Below are 21,046 nucleotides of genomic sequence, written 5' to 3' on the forward strand. Positions count from 1 at the left end.
TGTTCGACCATCATACTTTTAGTTGCTACCCCCATTCCCAGGCAAACCTCACCTCACACTATTGATTATACAGCTAAATAAATATTGAACAAATGAATTCAAGAAATTGTGGGAATATTCCATTTGAAAAGCAGGAAGAAACCAATAAAGTAAAACGTACCATTCGTATTTAATTACTGGATTTTACTTACAAAGAAACATTCCAACAGTAATCTAGTAATTATTAGACTTAAAATTATACAGTAGTTTAAAAGTAAGATTCTTAGACTGTATTATTTAACTTTAAAATTCATTCTTCATATCTCAATTATACATTTACTATTTTTCCAGTTATGTCTAGTTACACATTCCATCAAGCCCTATCCATTTCATTAAAACATTTATCATACTCTAAAAATTTTATGTGCCATATGATATACCAACTTTTTCCCTTCCCATGTTTCACTAGTGGATTAATGAATTGCACAGCAGATAGGCCCTTTCTTTCAATTATGGTTTAGGAGAAAAGTAGTTAAATCTTTAATACTGTCTCCACGTATTTGAAGAACTCTGTTTTTATTGCTACTCCTTCACTCTGAAATCAACCAGTTACATCCATTGAACCACAAACTGGATACCGGATAGAGGCTTTTCACACTGCATTTCTGTGCAGCAAGTATGCCATAGGATCATGTTTCTGAAAATACTGAATTTCATTGCTAAGTACACAGTAATAGTCCGAAAACTAAGATTTATTAAGTATTGTATGAATAAAAGCAAAAATACTAGAAATTTGAAACCAAACAGAAAGTGATGTAAATGGTTAGCAAGGTTACCAGCAAGTACAACAGATGTAAACGAATGTTAGAATAATATTACATCTGGGTTCTATCTAAAACATTAATCAGTTGTTCTCTTTCAATTTTATTGTCCATTATTTTAGCATCAGTGATAAAACTCCTAATATAATGTTCCATACCAAATTTCACTTCTTTTTGTCATAAATATCAGACTTTTTATCTTCTCCAACGTCCAGGAATTTCAGTACCATAAAATCAATACAAAGAAAGAGACCAATTGGCCCATTGTGGCCTGAATGTTGGCATTCCCAACAAATCTAAAACTTCTTTGTTCAAAGATGGAACTGCCTGGTATACTCAAGGCTACATACTCACTGCAGATTTACAGTGACTGATTTCACCAACTAGGATATGATGTTTGGTGAAATGGTAACAACTGATCAATAATACTAACTTATAGGTCTAGTAAATCAAGAACAAATTATTGTACCTGTTATACCTCCTGGAGCGCCTAAATTAATAGCACAAGAAAGAATACATTAGAATACCAAATTGATCATTTCATCAGTACAAAAGTATATATGGGTGGGTGGGGCAGATATGGAGGAGATCATTGCAACGATCCATGGTTCCTTAAGAGAACTGAAAAGTTTTGAACTACGTTTCACTTAAAGCATTATACTATTTTATGCTAATAAACAATAAACTTGTAAGCAATATATATATTGCTTAATTAGCATGTAACAGGGCAAGGACGATTTTAGTAACCAATGTTTCTCCAACCAGTTTTTCGAGTTGATTATATTTTGTTGAACAGATTGGCAATAGTTTTTCCTCTTACAAAAATATAGCAGTCAACTTCCTTTTAACAGTTTATTGTGGTCAAAGCTGATTCAATTTCATTTTGGAAATGCATCATCAATGTCTGATATATATATATAAAAATGTATTAACACAAGCTTGTACATTAGCAACAGGAACAGACGATTTGGTTCCTCAAGCCAGCGCCGACACTGAATAAGATCAAGGCTGATCTGATTATGGCCTCAACACGCACTTTCCTGCCTATCCTCTATAGCCTTTGAAACTTGTGTTCGCCAAGAATCTGCTTTACAAATATTCAACCAATCCACTTCTTTTAGGGAAGAAAGTTCCATGGCCTCCCAATCCTCAGGGGGAAAAAAATTCTCATCTCCATTTTAAATGAGAAACCCTTTATTTATAAACTATGTCCCTTGTCTGTAGTCTGTCCCAGAAGGGGAAACACTCTTTCAGCATATACCCTACCAAATCTCCTCATCTTTCAATAAGATTACTTCTCATTCTTATGAAGTCCAATGTATACAGGCTTAACTCATTTTATAATTTCTCATAAAGTAGTCCCTCATCACAGAAATTAGTTGAGTGAACACTCTCTGAACTGCTCCTAATGCAACTATGTCCTTACTTAAAAAAGGGGACACAAAAGGTTTTACAATACTTCTGTTGTGGTTTCACCAAAGCCCTGTACAACTGTAGCAAAGCATCTGCACTGTTATATTTCATTTGCCTTGTAATAAACATAGAAGAGGTAATGATATAGCTGGAAGTCCTTAGTTAAAAACTGTACTCCTGAAAATTGCAATCTTACTCAATGTTAAAACTGGAGTTAGGTTCCATTTTGACTTCCTCAGGATAAAAAATTCAAAACATTATATTTGTTGAATCTAAATTGAAACACAATATTTTAAATGGCTAAATACCCATTTGGTGATTAAAACTTCATGTTAAAATAACAAATTTATAAAAATGTAACATTTAACAAACAGAACCTCCTGCAGTGGGATCTCCGAGAATGAAGATAGAAGCACCATGCCCAGGGCCTGCACTGGTGCTCCTTTGTTCAACAGGGTCTGAGCCACCTTTTGGGGTTATTGCTCATTCCTGGCTTCAACATAGTTGTTGCCTTTGGCACAGTTTTTCAGATCAGTGTTGTTCTTTTTTGCTAGCTGCCACCACCTCTTGGGTCCATTTGACACACCTTTAGATGAGTAGCTAAAAACTTGGCTGGTTGTGGGACCTTGACCTCCCTGCCTATCCTCCTGGTGGGGTTTGAACTGTGGCTGGGATTAGATTGTGTCTTATGGCTGGTAGGCAACATTGATTTTGCTCACGCCACAAGTCGGAAGTTTCTTTTTATTCTTCTTTTAAGGAGATGAGTGCGTTGCCAGCTAGGCAGCATTTATTGCCCATCCCTAATTGCCCAGAGAGCAGTTCAGAATCAACCACATTGCTGTGGGTCTGGAGTCACATGTAGGCCAGATCAGGTAAGGATGGCAGTTTCCTTCCCTAAAGAGCATTAGTGAACCAGATGGGTTTTTCAGATAATCGGCAATGGATTCATGGTCATCATTAGATTCTTAATTCCAGATATTTTTATTGAATTCAAATTCCACCATCTGCCGTGGTGGGATTCAAACCCAGGTCCCCAGAACATTATCTGGACCTCTGGATTAACAGTCCAGCAATAAGACCACAGGGCCATCACCATCCCCTGTTAAATGTTCTCTAATCCAATGAAATTTGAGGACATCACTGTACAGTTTTACTGACTGTACGTTTAGTGCCTGGGGTAGAAGGAATGACTCAAGTAGACTGTGGAGCTCCATTATAGCTTATGCTTTGGAGCTATGGGGGACAGGGGTCAGATGGGCAGGTGGTTAGAATGGGGTCTTCCAATCTGATTCAAGCAGATTGTCCGCATATGAGAACCAGCTGGCAAGGAGGGGCAATCTATTGTGTCTGAGAGGGTCCTGGGCTGATGGGTCTAGGCCTGAAACATCAGCTTTTGTGCTCCTGAGATGCTGCTGGGCCTGCTGTGTTCATCCAGCCTCACATTTTATTATCTTGGATTCTCCAGCATCTGCAGTTCTCATTATCACTACTTACAAGTGTGTTGGTTTGGTAGTGGAAAGCATGACAACCTCTCAGGGTGGATGCTGTTAGGCTGCAGGTACAATGACCACGGTTTGGTGGCTGTTCCATCAAGTAATTTTGTGGGGCCTGGTGGCTGGGCATTTCTTAGTGCAGCCCTCAAGCAGGCATTGGGCGTAGGCCATATCAATGAATAGGAGCATTTGCGCTAAAGTGGTGTGCATTGTGTCAGGTACTACAATAAACAATGTTAAAACAAATCTATCTCATGATGTGCAACTAGGCTTAGAACACAATAACTTAATGTTAAAGCAAAAGAAAGCTCAATGTGGAATTGTTAAATGTGGATTCTGCATTCTAAATGGACTAGTGTTCCAATGAACCCCGCAAAAGTTCCGGGAACATTGGCTTGAATCCAACATGGCAGATCATCAAATTTGAATTCAATTAATAAATTTGGAATTAGAAGAAGTGAGTCAGATTATGACCACAAAACCATTGTTGGTTTTTGTAAAAAAACATTGTTTCACTGATGCCCCTTAGGAAAGGAAAATCTTCCATCCTCATCTGGTCTGGCCTACATGATTCAGAGCCATAGTTATCTGATTGAGTCTTAAATGCTCTCTGAAAGTGCCCAGCAAGCCACAGTTGAATCTAACCATTGGTGGAAAAGTTTGATCATGTAAATGAAACTGAGCAGGCGAGTGCCATGGATCAAGGCACCAGAAATAACCATGACACAACAGCTCTGCCAACCCTGCAAAGTATTCCTTTCTTTTAATAGCTCTGCCAATGCTGCAGAGTATTCCTTTCTTTGGCTTGTATCAAACTTAGGAGACCTGTTCCACTGACTAGTCAAGCAGCAGTCTGATATTGTAATGATTGATTCTGTGAGAATGACAATGTTGCAGAGAACAACACATCATTTCACTGCAGGTCAGATCTATCAGCGTGGTTATAGTTGGGAAAGATTTTATTAGGAGTCTTAACATTGATTCTGGACCCCACAGACTCTATGGCATCAGGTCAAACATGGATAAGAAAACCTCCTATTGATTACAACTACAGGCTCGCAGGTTTCAGGCAGCTGTCAGGCTAGTGAAGGCTACTTGCAGCAGCATATGGAGAGATCTATTCAAGTGATCTCACAAGCAATGAATCAGGTCTAAGCCTTGCGTACTGCTACATCCAGTCATAAATTAGGTTGGACAATTAACAATTCATTGAAGGAGCATGCTTCCCAAAATCGCCACGATCCATGATGGGTTCCAGTACACCAGTGCAAAAGACAATGGTGTAGCATTAATCATCAGTCAAAAATGCAGTGCTGACAATTCACTCTCTTCTTAAGGACCCAGCATCACAGGTGCCAGCCTTCAGCCAATCTTATGTACTCCATGTGATATCAAAAAAAAAGCTGATGGCATGGGATGCTGTAAAGGCAACGGACGCTGACAACACTCCATCAATACCACTGATGGCTTGAGCTCCTTGGACTAGCCACACCATTAGACAAGCTGTTTTAGCACAGTTAAAATGGTAGTTACCTTACAATATGAAAATTTTCAGTTTTGATCAATTGACAAAAAGCAGGACCAATCCCACAGCTAATTACCACACTGTTGGTTTGCTTTCATCAGAAAGGTGATGCAAGCTGTAGTTAATAGTGCAGTACAATCAAGTAGCATCTACACAACAATAATCTGTTTCTTGATACTCAGTTAGGTTCCATTTGTCCAAATCAATTCCTAAGCTCACCACAGTCTTAGTCAAAACATAGAAAAAAGAGCAGAACTCAAAGAGTTAAAGCAAGGGTAACTGCCTTTTATAGCAAGGCAGCATTTTACTGATTGTGGCATCAAGGACTCTGTGTGAAATGAAGTCAATGTGAATCAGGGGAAAATCTTTGCTGGGGCAGTCAAACCTAGCACAAAGGAAAATGATAGTGGTTGTTATATGCTAATAATCTCAGCGACAGGATATCAGTGCAAGAGATAGGCTTGTGGCCTATGCCCAATCATCTTCAGTTGCTTCATCAATGACGTTCCATTCGCTATTGGGTCAGAAGTAGGCATGTTCTTTGATGACTGCATGATGTTCAGCTGTATTTGTTGATGACTGCACAATATTCAGTAGCATTCGTGACTCTTCAGATACTGAAGCACACGCAGCAAGATCCTGATGACATTTGAGCCCAGCCTAATAGGCAGCTAGCAACATTCTTACCAAATATGTGCCAGACATGACCATCTCCATCAGGAGAGAATCGAAGTATTGTTCCTTGACATTCAATGGCATTACCATCACTGAATCTCTAACCATTAACGTCCTAGGGGTACCAGCAACCAGTAACTGAACTGGATTAGCCATATAAATACTGTGATTTTAAAAGCAAAGCACAGGCTGGGAATTTTGCAGCTTAGTAACTTACCTCCTGACTCCGTAAAGTCAGTTTATCATCAACAAGGCACAAGTCAGAAATGTGATGGAACACTATCTACTTGCCTAGATGACTGTAACTCCAACAACTCCAACTCCAACATCACACAGGACACAGCAGCCCACTTGATTCTCACCCCATCTAATGCCTACAAGATGCCAGTAACAAAACACCAAGGCTCTTTAAACACAACCTTTCAAACCAGCAAACTCTACCACCCAGAAGGAAACGTGCATGTCAACACTTACAAGTTCCCCTTCAAGTCATGTACCACCATGACTTGGAACTATAGTGCTATTCCTTCACTGTTGCTGGAATTTCTGCCCAATACCACTGTGGGTTTGCCTACACCATATGGATTGCAGTAGTTCAAGATGGTAGCTGAACACCACCTTCTCTTAGGCAATTAGAGATTGGCAGTAAATGCTGGCCTAGCCACTGATGACTGTATCCAATGAATGAGAATAAAAATAATCCATTTTCTTCACTAAACACTTGTTGTACCTGCATTTAACACTTTTTAAAATTCTTCTGCCAGGACACCTGTAACACTCTAAACTGTGGTGCTCTGCAAACTCTCTTCATTTAAATAACATGCTTTTTTCAATTCTTTCTACCAGTGGATAAGTTCAAATTTTGCCACATCATATTTCACTTGCCCAATTTTTTTGTCCACTCACTTAACCTATCTACATCCGTGTGCAGACTCCTCTCATGTCTTCTTCACAACTTGCTTTCTTACCTATCTTCACCTCATCAGCAAATCTTGCAACATTCATCCCCTTGATGGAAATGATTGATTTGGCTTGTAAACAGCTGAGGCACTGAAACTGATTGTATGGTACTCTACACATTACATCTCGCCAAACCACAAATTACAATTTTATGCCAATTATCATTTTCATGTTAGCTAACCAATCTTCTATCCATGCTAGTATCATACCCCCTCCATTAGAAGATCTTAATTTTTGAGGAATCCAGTGTTATGGAACTTTGTCAAATACTTTTTGGCAATGTATGTACATCCCTAAAGAATTCTAATAAATTAGTCAATTGGTTTCATTAAAGCTGATTGCATTGAGATCACAAGGATGTTATGATGGAGCTGTACATATAATGTTAGTTAGGCAACAACAGAAATACTGCACAGTTCTTGTCGCCAAATTATAGGAAGGATGTGACTGTATTAGAGATGGTGCAGAGGTGATTCACCAATATGTTGCCTAAGCTGAAGCGATTCAGCTTTGAAGATAGACTCGATATTAGATTTATTTTCCTGAGAGCTCAGACGGCTGAGAGAGCACCTGACTGAGATGCACAAAGTTATGAAGAGCATAGACAGAATGGATAATGAAAAACATTTCCCCTTAGTGAAGAAGTCTATAACCAGAAGCACAGTTTCAAGCAAAGGAGTAGGTGTTTAGAGGTGCTTTGAGGAAAAACTTTTTCGCCCAGATGGTGTTGGATATCTGTAACTCTATGCCGAGAATGGTGGTCAAGGTGGGAATCCTCAAGATATTTAAGTAATCTTTAGATGAGAATTTGAAATGCCATAGCATGCAAGGCTACAGGTCAAGTTCTGGAAGATTGGATTAGAATAGATAGATTATTGATGACTGGCACAAACACAATTGGCCAAAGGGCTTCTTTTTAAAACAGAAAAGGTGTTTATTCTAAAAATACAGAATTTTACTAATCACACATCATTAATGAAGAAACATGTTCATAACATTATTATTTAGAAGAAGGTAGGCTTTTGAGGATATATTGTACATGCTACAAACCAGGGATATTTATTCATTTTAATTTGAACACAATTTTATTCCACCTTCAAAGCCTGTATAATATTTAATGTTTTTATAAGCTAACAACTAAATATGATATATAAAATATTAAAATTTACCTCCATATTTTGCAGCTTTGGCTGCAGCAGCTGCACCTGAAATGACAAAGAATTGACAAACTTATTAAAATAAATGATTGATTGCTGATGACAGTTCTACACTCGGCATTCATGAAATTTACCAGTATAGCTATCAGTGAAGCATCAATAATGTAGTAAGAGTTCTATTATGAAGTTCAAAAAGAATGGAAGAAATTTGATCATTTACAAAATGTTCATCCTCAAAAGAATGACAAAAAACAGCTAGTTTGTTAAACTTCAATTATTCAAATTTGGGTGATCTTGCAAAAAGACACAGTAATTGATATGGTCCAAAAAGATGAACTCACAACTAGTCAGGATAGGATAGAGGGAAAAAGAGGGTGCTGATTCATTTCCTGTGCATGTGGCTTTGTCATAACAAATTTACAATTATATGCTTCCTGCTGAATTGATTGCTGAACTTTGCACATATTGTCTATGTTTATCAGTTCTGGTTGAAACTACTAGGTTGTAATATAAACAAAGAAGCATAAGAAGGCCTTTAAGAAAACCAAATTAGAGGAAATACACAAACTTATAAACAACACCTTCACTAGAACACAATTCACCAGAGAGGACAGTTGTGAGCTTGCAAATTTGGTAAGTGAGGGATTTTTATTCTGAAATCTAGTCAAATTTGTATTTAGAGATAGCAAGAACTGTGGGTGCTGGAATCAGAGTCAACAGATTATGGAGCTGGAGGAACACAGCAGGTCAGGCAGCATCAGAGGAGCAGGAAAGTTGACATTTCGGGTTGGGACTTTTCATCAGAACTAGGGGAGGAGGAAGGGAGCTGGGAAATAAATACAGGGAAGAAGGGTTGGGCTGGAGGAAGGTAGGTGGATTAGGTAGGGATTGGTCAGTGGGAAGAGTGGGGCACACAGATAGGGGAGAAGATGGAAAGTGTGTCAGGTCAAGGAGGCTGGGATGAAAGGGGTCATTGGGCAATGGGATGAAGCCAGGGCTGGGGAGATTTTAAAACTGATGGATTCTATATTAAGGCCATCGGGCTGTAGGCTCGCGAGGCGGAACATGAGGTGTTGCTCCTCAAATTTGCATGTGGTGACATGACACTGGATGAAACCCAGGATGGACATGTCACACAGGGAGTGGGGGGGGGGGGGGGTGCTGAAATACTTAGCAACCAGAAGGTGTTGATGATTATAGCGTATGGAGTGCAGATGCTCCATAAATCATTCACCGAGTCTGCGCTTGGTGTTACTGATGTAGAGGAAGCCACATCAGATCCACCCATCACCACTCTACCTACATTTCCTGAGTCCAAACCCTCCTCCCTCTATTTATGTCCCAGCTTTCTACCCCTTACCCAGTCTTGATGAAGGGTCCTGATCCAAATCGACTCTTCTGTTCCTCTGATGCTACCTGACCAGCTGTGTTTATCTAGGTCTACATTGTGTTGACCAAGTTTTTATTTCACTTTGAACTGCAATTTACCAGTAAAGTTGTTTCTTTCATTCTTAGTCAGAGATCAACAAACTCGATGCTGGAGAGATGGCTACAGTCTGGTAATAATGTACCTAGTTAGAAGTCGTTTATATTGCTAGCACTCATGACCCAGGTCTGGAATATTTAGCTCTGAAACTTTTTCACCTCTTAAATGGTAGAGGAGTTCTGAAAACTGAGTTCCCTATCTGATGCCAAGGTGCAGGTCATCTATCTGGACAAGAACTTAGAGTTGGAGAAGAAAAATTAAATTGTCATGGTCCATGAAGGTACTATCAACAAAGGGAGGACTATGAAAGGGGTTCTGTTGAGGGATTATGAGCAGTTTGGGCCTAAATGAGAAAGCAAAATCACAAAGGTTCTCTACTTGAGACACTTGCAAATTGATGTAGGATAAGTAAGGTTAGAGAAGTAACTTTATGGCTGAAAGATTAGTGTGGGAGAAATGGATTCTGAATCAGGTGGCATTGGCAACAGTATCAGGGAACGAGAGAGCTGTTCTAATGAGGTGGGGTTCATTTGAATATGCTGGGACCAGTGTGCCTGAAATTCATATAATTAGGTTTAAAGATGGTTTTACATGAATTAGCAGGTGGAGATTTCAACTGAAGCAAAGCTTAAAAGAGAAAACAAAAATGAAACAGCAGAGGTGCAAGATAGTGAAGAGGTGAATAATAATCAAAGGGTGACAGGAAGGGACAGAAAACATAAATAGAATGATCTAGTATAAATTAGAACCTAACAGATTTGATGAATTTACAGCATGGTTAAAAATGAACAATTATCATTTGCTAACTTTTATGGAGCTGTGGTTGCAGGGTCACCAGGATAGGAACTCAATATTCAAAGGAATTTGATGTTCTGGAAAAAAAAATACACAAGAGCTGAGGTAGCACTGTTAATAAAGGAAAGTGTCAGTGCAATGCTGAGTAATGATATAGATGTAATAGATCACAATGAGGAACTGGTTTGGGTAGAAATAAGGAACAGGAAGGAAAAAAGGTCATGAGTGGAAGTCTTTTGCACATTCCAAAGAGTTAACTTTCCGTAGAATAAATTGTGAAGCACTTAAGGAGATATTTCATAACACTCAGCAAAAATGTACTCAAGGCAAGAAGCTTGAACTACCTGTCATTAAAAAAGATAGTGAAGAAGGGTGTCCAACCAAAAATTAAAGTATACAAAGCAGCAAAAACTAGTGGGCCATCATAGGATTGAGTTTGTTTTAGGAACCAGTGGTAGCTGGCTGAAAATTTAATAAAAAGGGTGAAAACTTATTTTGTAAATAAACTTGAAAGACATACAAAAACAAACACCAAGAGCTTCTACAAGTTTATTAAATTAATGAGAATAGTTAACTCAGTGTGTGACCCTTGAAGGACGTGACTCATAAATTTATAGGAGGGAACAAGAAAATGGCAGATAACTTAAGCCAATACAGAATCGGAAAACCACCAACATGACACCCCCGTTCATGAAAGTTGGGGAGAGAAGGGAGATAGGTGAGAAAGAAAGCAGGAAACAATAAGCTTAACATCTTTTGTTTGGAAAATGCTGCAGTCGACTATTGGGGAAGAAATAGCAAAACATTTGGAAGAAATTGACACAGTTAAAGAGAGTCGACATGGTTTTATGAAAAGGAAATCATGTTCAACAAATTTGCAAGAATTCATTGGGGATATACCAAGCAGAGTTGATAAAGGACATCCAGTAGGTGTAGTGTATTTGGGTTACCAGAATACATTTGATAAAGTGCAACATAAAACGTCATTGCATACGATAAAGTTCAGAATATTGTGGGTAATATTTGAGCAAAAATTGAAGATTAACACACAGAAGACACAGGGTTGACATTAATGGGTGTTTTTCAAGTTGGAAAGGTTAATTGGTGGAATGCCATAAGCATGTCCTATGGCCTCAAATATTTATTACCTATATTCAAGACTTGGAGAAGGGATCAGCGTATAATGTATCCATATTCGCTGATGATACAAAAATAGGTGGAATGGCATACTGTGATGAGGATGTAAGGAATCTTAAAGGGTATATAAATAAGTTGAGTGAGTGGGCAAAATGTTGACACATGAATTTTTTGTAGCAAATTGTGAAGTCTTGCACTTTTGAGTTAAAAGGTAGACTATAATTTAAATAGAGAAAAATTTCAATAAAGTGCAACATAGAGGGACTATGGTATTCTCAAATATGAAATACAAAGTTTTAGCAAGGAGGCACAGCATGTACTTAAGCAGCCAAATGGAATTTTGGCCTTTATTGCCTATTGTTACTTCTGTATCCTCTCTTACATTCTTTTTTGATAATACTGATCATATATTTAATCAAATATTTATTGAAGTCCATACACAACACTAAATCCATCAATTCTCATTTATTTCATCAAAAAAAGTCAACTAAAATGAGCAGCCAAAACTTTAATATCTTTAATAAATCTGCTTTGGGTGTCATTCATTTACCCATATGTATCCAAGGAATGATTTTGTCCAAATATATAGTCTCTTCCCATTTTACCACTAGAGGTGTTAGATGGATTAGCATTTAAATCTAAATTGCACCTTTGCAAAGGATGAAATCTTATCCCAATTTTATGCAAAGACTCGCAAGCCAAATTTCTATAGCTATGGAAAACAGTGAACTGCTGCTATGGTGAGGATGCTACAGTTTTATAGGCAAAGGAATTACCTTTGCTAATCCAGTTATAATGACCAGACAACAATTTATTCACAAATTAAACGTATTTCTTGGAAGCAAACAAATTATGTCATTTTCTTGTAATTTGTGGAAGATGATGAATAAAGGGTAATAGCATTTATTATTCACTTTTTCCAATTTTGTACTGAGGTACATTTATATTTGTTGAATTTCAAAGTATTCTTTTTGGACATTATTTCACAGTGCCTAATTTCCAAAGGCATGTTTAAAAGGTTAAGATTCAGCTGGAACAGTGGACTCTAAAACTGACAATAATCAAATGTACAGATTTTCCAAATGACTTCTGGGAAAAAAAACTTACCGGGTACAACACCTGGCTGAGCTCCAGGTACAGCTCCTGGACCAACTGTAATATCAGGCAGAAAGTTACATTCATTAGTGTCTTCAGTAAAATGGCAGAAACATCACTGAATAGTTAACAGCAGTGTATTGCATGGTACTGTTTGCAATTTCAGGCTTAAATACTGAAATGAACCAATCATGGCTATATTTCATTGCCATCACAATCAGGGGGGTGGTGGGTGAGAAGAAGTTGTAATAAATTGGGAATTCTTAAACAGAGTGAACAGATGTGAGGTTGGCATCATTGGCTGGGCAAGCATTTATTACTCATCTCGTTACCTTTTAAGGTGGTGGTGGTGAATTGCCTTCTTGAACCACTGCAGTGAATTTGCTGTTATATGCAGTTATAGGGAAGGACTTCAGGATTTTGGCTGACATAAAAGGAATTGTGATGTCTACCAAGTCAGAATGGTGAGTGGCTTAGAGGGGAACTTACAAGTAATGTTGTTCCAATGTATCTGGTATCCTTGTCTTCGTGATGGTCATCATGAGTTTGGAAAGTGTTATCCAAGGAGCTTCTGTGAATTTTGACCTTTATAGTTCTGAGTATAGCTCTTCTAACAATTGCTTGTCAGCATTAAAATGGAAACAACACTCATAACATCAAAGAATTGTTATAGTAAAGAATTAAGCCTTTTGACTTATCGTGACTGGACTGGTCCTTTGAAAGAACAGTTTACTTAGTGCTAATCAACTGCATTTTCACTTTTCCCTCACATTTTCCCTTTTCAGATAAGAATCAGTTTCCTTTAGAAAGCTTCAACAGTGTCTGCCTTTACCACACTCTCACATTTCATGTCGTCCTTTACTTCTTTTGCCAATTACCTTAAACCTGTGTCCTTATGTTTTTGATTCTTTCACCAACAGGAACCATTTTTCCTAACTACTCTGTGCAGACCCATGATTTTGTGTACATTTGCCAAATCTCCTCTCCCTCTGTTCTCTGTGATTTTCATATGTGATTTTCCATTATTGTAGTGAAGGCTGGCAGCAGGGAAGTTTAGATCAAAGTGAGCAAAGTCCATAATAATGCCCCTAAAAGGAAAAGTTACTATATAGCAGTGAAATCAAGCTCTGTGAATATGTAATGTGAGTGGAATTTTTTTAAATGTGCAAGCTTGGAGTTTCACAATTTAATATTTTTAAATCTATTAGCTTAATTAATCAATGACACTCCAATGTTTTAAAAAGAAAGTGTTTATTAAAGAAAATATTCACAAGGTATTGATAGATCCTTCTTAGGAGAGACTAAAATCTAAAGTTTTGGAGCACAGAGAAACTGGTAGAAAGTCACTGGACATACTTTAGGTACAATGCAGCACTTTCAGTTTTTTCAGACACTGAAACATCTTTAAACAAGAAAAATTTTCACCTATCTTGTAAAAAGCTGCACAAACAAGGAGGAACATAATGGAAGGTCTAGGGGATCAGCTATTTTAAAGCACAGAGAAAATATATTTACTGAGTAATGTAGATAATTCAAAATCAGACTTGTTTACACTTAAGCAAGAAGGTATGTGTATAATTGAATCTAATTCACAGAATGGAATAACCAAACAGTGATGAAGTTCAGTGAAGATGCTTTACAGCAGAGTCATTTAGGGGATTGGGAAAGCTAAAAGTAGCATGCCACATTGATTTCATTTCTGAATTTTGTGCAAGGTACTTAAATGCACCAAGAAACAGCCCACACTCTACTTCCAAAAGGCAAGAGGTGATCAATTCAAATGGTCAGACAAGATATATTTCACCCATAAAAAGGGCCATCAAGTTGGTGATCTGGGATTATATCAGTTGTGAGACCAAATGTGTACATAAAAATGTGTATTGATTTCATTCAACTCAATAAAACTATGAAAAGTCAATCCAATGGTAGTAGTAAATGGAAGTTTAGCAAAATTAGGGAAGAGTTTAATAATCTTTAAATTGGATAGTAACAGCACATTTTAGTACGTACTGCTAGAAGAGCAGTCCAAGCTTCTCTCAATTTTCAACAGTTTACCCTTTGAAACAATATAAGCACAAGAGATCTTAAAAAGAACAAATGTCAAATATTTTAAGTGGCCTTACACTGAAAAACTGACTCTACTCAGGCTGAGAACAGGAAAAGAATGAAAGCAATGCTGTGAAGCCTACAATGGGCAATAATGACACTCAACAGTAAGCACAAGTTTTGAAACCAACAATCAAGATTCATGGTCACATAGTGAGTGCACCAGGAACATAAGTTTATCCATTGAAGACTAGAATCATAAAAGAACTTTCAGCTCCAACAACCATTATAAACGTTAATGGAATGGTCAATCATGTGGCAAAGTTTTGAAAAAATAGTAACACCGCTCTAACAGCCATTGCACCAGTTGCTACATCATGATGATGAATAGATTTTGGGAAGAAACACATCAGAAATTATCAAAACATCAATGGTTGGGTGCTGTCATCAGAAGTTTTAGCGTGTTATGATTTAGAATTTTCTGAAATAATAGCAACAGACACATCCTGTACAGGACTGGGGGATTACTATTTCAGGTACATAAAAGAGAGGAAAATGCAGACCTGTCTACAATAACTCCTATCATTACCAGAGGAAAATATACATTAATTGAGAAGGAAACTTCAGCAGATATGTGGGCATGCAAGAAATTTACTAACTATGTCTTTCTTGGTCGTCACACTATCACAGAAGTAGATCTCAGTCACATTGTTGTATTCCAAAGAAGTTGAAGTGATACCATCAAAACTTTAAATGTTTCAATTAAGTTTGATGAGATTTATTACAACATAGGAGATGCATCACCATATGTTAAAGCAAAAAAATCCAGAAAAATGTGAAAGTGAAGTTGTGGAAAATGTTGAGTAGTTTGCTATGAAGATGCATCATACATTACTGGAAACTACAAAACAATTCACTGAAATCAGAGGCACAAAAATAACATGAAGAATGTAAGACTTTACAAGAATTTTATGACAGAAAGCCAACATACATTCCACATATTCCTACTTTGAGGCCTCATTTTTGAGCAAAGAGCACAACTAACAGTAATTGAGGTTTTGATGATAGATTAGTAATAATAAAATCACTTGAAGTGTGAAATTTTAATGCCTACATTGAGGTAATTTAGGCACAACAAATACACAACCAGAGTACAATATTTGGTTTGTTGGCAGGTCTCAAAGTCAGTGGAAGAAATGATATCCAAATGTATCATATGTATAATAGGAATCAAAGGGCCACTGATGCCATCGCCTATTCTGATAAAACCACGGAAACACCTGGAATTGATGCACACATAAAAGAGGAAAGAGGCTTACAATAGTAATAGATTACTACTTGAGGTAGGTAAAAGTGAAACAGTAATACGCTCACACAGCAGAGCGGTGAAAAATTCATTGAAAGAAATTTTTGCAGTTCATGGGATTTCTGATTGTGTGATGGCAGGCAAAAGCGCACAGTTTGAGAGAATAAAGTTTCAAGAGTTTATGGATTCATTTGGGTTTGTTCATATATGCGCATTAAGGTTTCTTCAGGCTAAGTGAGAAGCTCAGACAGATGTCAGAAGTATTACTGATAAAGAATGAATATATTCAACTAATATGGAGTTGAACTGAATTAGCTTTATTGTCACATGTATTCAAATGAGTACAGTGAAAAGTTTACAAGTTGCCACTTATGGCGCTATCTTTGATACAAGGTACCTAGGTACAGATTCTTCAGTACAAGCTCTTAGGAAAAAAAAATTAGAAAGATAGGAAAAAAAGTCCAGCAATCAGATTGTAGGAATAAATTTGAAAATACAGAAAAATAAGTTCAGAACAACAGTCCTTCCAACCCATTCTATGCTGGTACCTGGTTGCCTGTCCTCACCAGGCCTTGACTCCAGATCATGCTGTGCTTCGCCTCAAGGCTCTGAAGGCTGGGAGACTGCTCTACAATTATCTTGAGGCCAGATGTCCATGATGAGGCCATGCTGGGCTGAGAGACCACACCTGGCTGGGAGTTCACAACAATGCGCAAACAGATTGCAGAGTCAAGACAAGAGACCGCCATGCACTTAATATTTCCCAAGTTTCTTGTGGATTAACACAATTTCTGTCTCTCTCTCTCTGCCTGTCTCTGGGTCTTCCAAGCTGCTTTCTCTCTTCCTTTCTCTCTGGATGGTCAGCTGGTCTCTAAACATGCTGGCATCCTCCGAAAGCCTCCAAAAGATTCAACAATCCTAAGTTAAATATCTTAACCATTGTGGGGAGTCGATGGCTTAGTGGTATCATCACTGGACTGTTAATCTAGAGGCCCAGGTAGTGTCCTGGGGACTGAGGTCCAAATCCTGCCACAGCAGCTAGTGGAATTTGAATTCAATAAAATGTCTGGAATTAAGAATCTAATGATGACCATCAATCTATTGTCGATTGTTGCAAACACCCATCTGGCTCACTAATGTCCTATAGGGAAGGATTGGGTCTAGGCCAGAAACGTCAGCCTGTGTGCTCCTAAGCTGCTGCTTGGCCTGCTGCGTTCATCCAGCTCCACATTTTATTATCTCTGCCATTCTTAACTGGTCTGGCCTACATGTGAATCTGGACCGGGGACAGTGCAGGGAAGTGGAGGTGAAATGCCCATTAGCCATGATCAAATGGCAGAGTGGACTTGAATGGCCAAATGGCCTTACTCCTATGTCTTATGGTCCCACAGCAATGTGGTCGACTTTTAACTGTCCTCTGGGTAATTAGGGATGGGCAATAAATGCTGCTTAGCCTTATCCAGTGAATGAATAAAAAACAGATTGACTCCATGCATGTTACATGGAAAGAAGACTGTGAACATAGATTCCTACTTATCCACATATATTAATACCATAGGCCGAAAGTACTAATGTAGAGACAGAATAGGAAATAGAGGAAACTTACCAAAGTGGATAAAACACTATGGCATTGATCACAGTGCAAGAATATCATCAGATCTTCAACAGTAAGGTCAGGTTTGCATCAGAAATCAACTGAAATTTGGAGCAACAGTGGCGAGATCATCACACCTGAGATCTTGTATTTTTCAGATGGAACAGGAGATATCGCAAAAAGCATGCAGACCTTTGACTGCAATTAAGCAACACAGTAGAAAGCAGAGACCCTAGGGGTCAAACCCCCAACCATCTACTAGTGAAAAATTCTGTTTGGAGGACCAACAGCAGAATGAGAATGCTTTATTGCCAATAAGAGCAGAATGAGGAACAGTAAATGAGTGAAAAGCAGCGCAATGCTTATTGAAGTAAGAAAGTTGAGAATCTTAAAAAAAAACTGGAGATAGGAGAGGGGACACTAAAAGAATAGAAAGAAAATAAAGAAGACATTTACCTAAGACAGCACGAAGAAGTTACATTTCCTTCAAGAATTCAAAACACTGAATCTATCTCAGAAGTCTCAGAATGACTAGGACACAGAAGCTTTATGTTTCCATGAATATTAGGGAAGATTAAAGGTTAAAGTTTGACATGTGAGATTGGTGGGAGATAGCATAATGTAATATGTCAAACTATGTCCATAAAGCATTCGCTGTAACAGTATCTGATTTGTAGAAGGAAGTGACTTGGTTTCACAATGATTCACGAGAAAGTAGCAGGGAAATAGTTTATGGGAATGTTCTCACAACAGCAAATGTGTTAAAATAAAGTTAGCATGTTTTATAACTAGTAATTTTTGACAGTTACTTTAAGTACATCCAGTCCAACAATGCAATGTTATAAACAGCAACATAACTGAATTACTGCTGGAAACAGAAGGAAAGCACTGAAGTTGAGGCATCATAGGTTAAAAAAAATCTACCACAGTCATATCTTACTCTGCATCAAATGACTGGCAGTAATATGCAACAGTAGTGCTGCAGGCAAACCGACATCAAATATGAAATTTCCTGCCAGTAACAACACTGGATAGAAGTAATCCATATAAATGAGGTCCTAGCAAAGAATCAACAAGTGTTCTAAAGCCCAGGCAGCTGAATAATGTACTATTGAAATCAATTAGATCATTAATATAGCAAAATTAAGTTCAAATCTCCATCAGTTGGCCTTATGACATTGTCACCAAAAATGGTCAATAAAATGAAAATATGTAACCAATGTCAAAATAACAGATCAATTTAACGTTAAACTAAGTAAAAAATAACTGCACATGCTATAGCCCTGGAGCAGCTCCTGGAATCGCTCCTGTATTAACAGCACAAAGAAATAAGACTGTAATACAAAGTCTGTCCAGTAAAGTTACATACAAAACTAATGCCAGTGCAAGGTCTAACATTTCCTTTCTCAGAATCATCAAGATAATATGATGATAGTTCTTACAGTTCTATTTGAGTGAATAGTTGCAAAGCTAACATCTGTTACTGTCACGTCATGGTTAAGAATAAACAAGTGATGTGTGTTAATTGGAGGCCTAAGCTAAAACCCACTTTCTCTAGAGGTGTGTAATAACATTGCTGAACAGGTTGATTAGAAAATATCTAAGCTAAAATATATAAATAAAGGACCAACTGGGACATTGGCATGTATAATCTGGAAAGCTGTAAGACTGCATACATATGAATAAATTAGTGTGAAAGAAAAAGCTCCAAGTCTTGGTTCAGCATCAAGCTTGGATCCACTTTTCAATATCTTGTGCCCTTTATGACAAGCTGTATCGCTGACATTGAACACCTATGCCAAGGATGGGTGAAAATTGGATACAGGACTGATAAATAAACCAAGGGACTTGTCAACTGCAATTTTACCACATTCTCATTGTTTTTATCTAATTTGGTCTCCTGAAGCTGAGAAGTCTTTCTTTAAATATATAGCAAAAATACTAGAAATACTCAGCAGAGTCAGACTGCATCTCCGGAGAACAAAGCATAGGTAACGTCTCAGATAACATGACCTTCCATTAGAATTGCAAAACATTACAAATGTAACAAGTTTTACACATGCTCATTGGCAGGGAAAGCGAGGGTGATGATGGAAAGAACAAAATGGGAAGTTATGAAAGGTTAGATGGCTGGATTGATTTAAATGTCACAAAGGAATAAAAGTGAAAAGTAAAGGAATGCCATGGGACATGCAAAGGAACAAATGAGGTATGAAAAGGCACTGTAAATGGTAACAATGGAATCATTAAGTACATCTATCATCCAAAACAAAATGGGAGGAGTAGGTACAACCTGAAATTATTGAACCTAATTTTAAGTCTAGAAAGAACTAACTAAAATGAGGTGTTCCTTAAGCTTCCATTTACATCATTGGTAGGAACAACAGATGCCATGGTGTAATGGTACGATCCTACATCTGGGCCAGTCACTCAGGGTTCAAATATGACCTCTGAACTTTATAGTGACAGAAGGAATTTCCCATCAGTTTCATTATCAACCTGAAAACTCTTCCTAAACATTTGAGGCAGATGGTCAAAGTGAGAGATCTTCTTGGTTGGCCACAATTATCTGGTAGTTGCAAAGAAATAACATCACAACTCAAAAAATCTCTGCATGCAGGCTGTTGTATGAATATGAGTGAACATCAATGTCATCTTCCTCCAACATAGATTCACTTGTAGGAAGACAAGGAAAGAGAAGTTGAAGTGAGGGTGATATGGAGAATAAAATGGTCCGTGATGTAAGCTCAAGATATGGATTTTGCAATAAATGGTACTGCTCAACAAATCAATCAGGAAATCTCAGTTTGATATCCTTAATGTAGAGAATTACCAAAGTGGAAGCACAAGAGTATCATTGTTTCACCTGAAAGGCAAGTCTGAAGCCTTGGATGTTGGGAAGTGGTGAAAAGCCAAATGGTGCATCTCCCACTCTTGCAGAAAAAGTGTTGTGATAGAAGAATGAGCTATGATGTTCTGTACTGATTGGTCCCTTCAGAGTTCTGAAATGAAAGATAGGGGCATTTGTGCTTGGTAGTACTATTGTTATAGAAATGGAAGAAATTGAGACGAAAAAAAACTATGCGAAGAATGCTGTGGTGCACAGTGAGCACAGGGGAAAGATTATTGTAACTCTGGAAGGTGGTGGGGGTAGAGATAGGAGTGACATTAAAAATGCAAGAAATAGGAGAGAAATCATTCAGGGTATTGTCACCTACAGTGGAGGAATCTTTGGCTGAGGAAAACTAAAGTGATATAGGAAGCATTATGGAATGTGGCATCATCAGAACAGATATGAAGGAGATTGAGAAACTGAAAAAATGAAATAATAAGGCTGATTCTCATGTTTGTTTTGGGTAAATTCAAGATGTGTCAAGAGTTTCTTGCAGTGAGGGCAAGTGAGATTTCTCACCCTGTCATACTAAACTAACCACACTAATTATCTCTTCTGCCCTGTGGTGTTACTCACAGATTGGTCAGACTACATGCAGTATCGGTCTTCTTATATTAAAACGGATGTAAGTACACTAGAGGTGGTTCAGAGAAGGTTTACTATATTGATAC

The 21,046-nt window shown here is 37.8% G+C and overlaps 1 protein-coding gene across 11 annotated transcripts in view; it reads right to left on the bottom strand.

Annotated features, from left to right (window-relative positions):
• Positions 1 to 21,046, bottom strand: part of elna (elastin a) — a 229,937-nt gene that overhangs the window by 63,841 nt on the left and 145,050 nt on the right. For 9 of the 11 annotated variants that reach the window (XM_059655517.1, XM_059655511.1, XM_059655514.1 and 6 more), the window contains 3 exons: positions 12,549 to 12,593; positions 8,036 to 8,071; positions 1,270 to 1,290 (listed from right to left, as the gene is read on the bottom strand). In XM_059655517.1, the coding sequence (XP_059511500.1) occupies positions 1,270 to 1,290; positions 8,036 to 8,071; positions 12,549 to 12,593 (102 nt within the window). The remainder of the gene's footprint in view (positions 1 to 1,269; positions 1,291 to 8,035; positions 8,072 to 12,548; positions 12,594 to 21,046) is intronic. The other 2 variants (XM_059655521.1, XM_059655518.1) reach the window with 1 other exon arrangement.

This window comes from Stegostoma tigrinum, chromosome 27 (assembly GCF_030684315.1).
Source record: "Stegostoma tigrinum isolate sSteTig4 chromosome 27, sSteTig4.hap1, whole genome shotgun sequence".
NCBI lineage: Eukaryota > Metazoa > Chordata > Chondrichthyes > Orectolobiformes > Stegostomatidae > Stegostoma > Stegostoma tigrinum.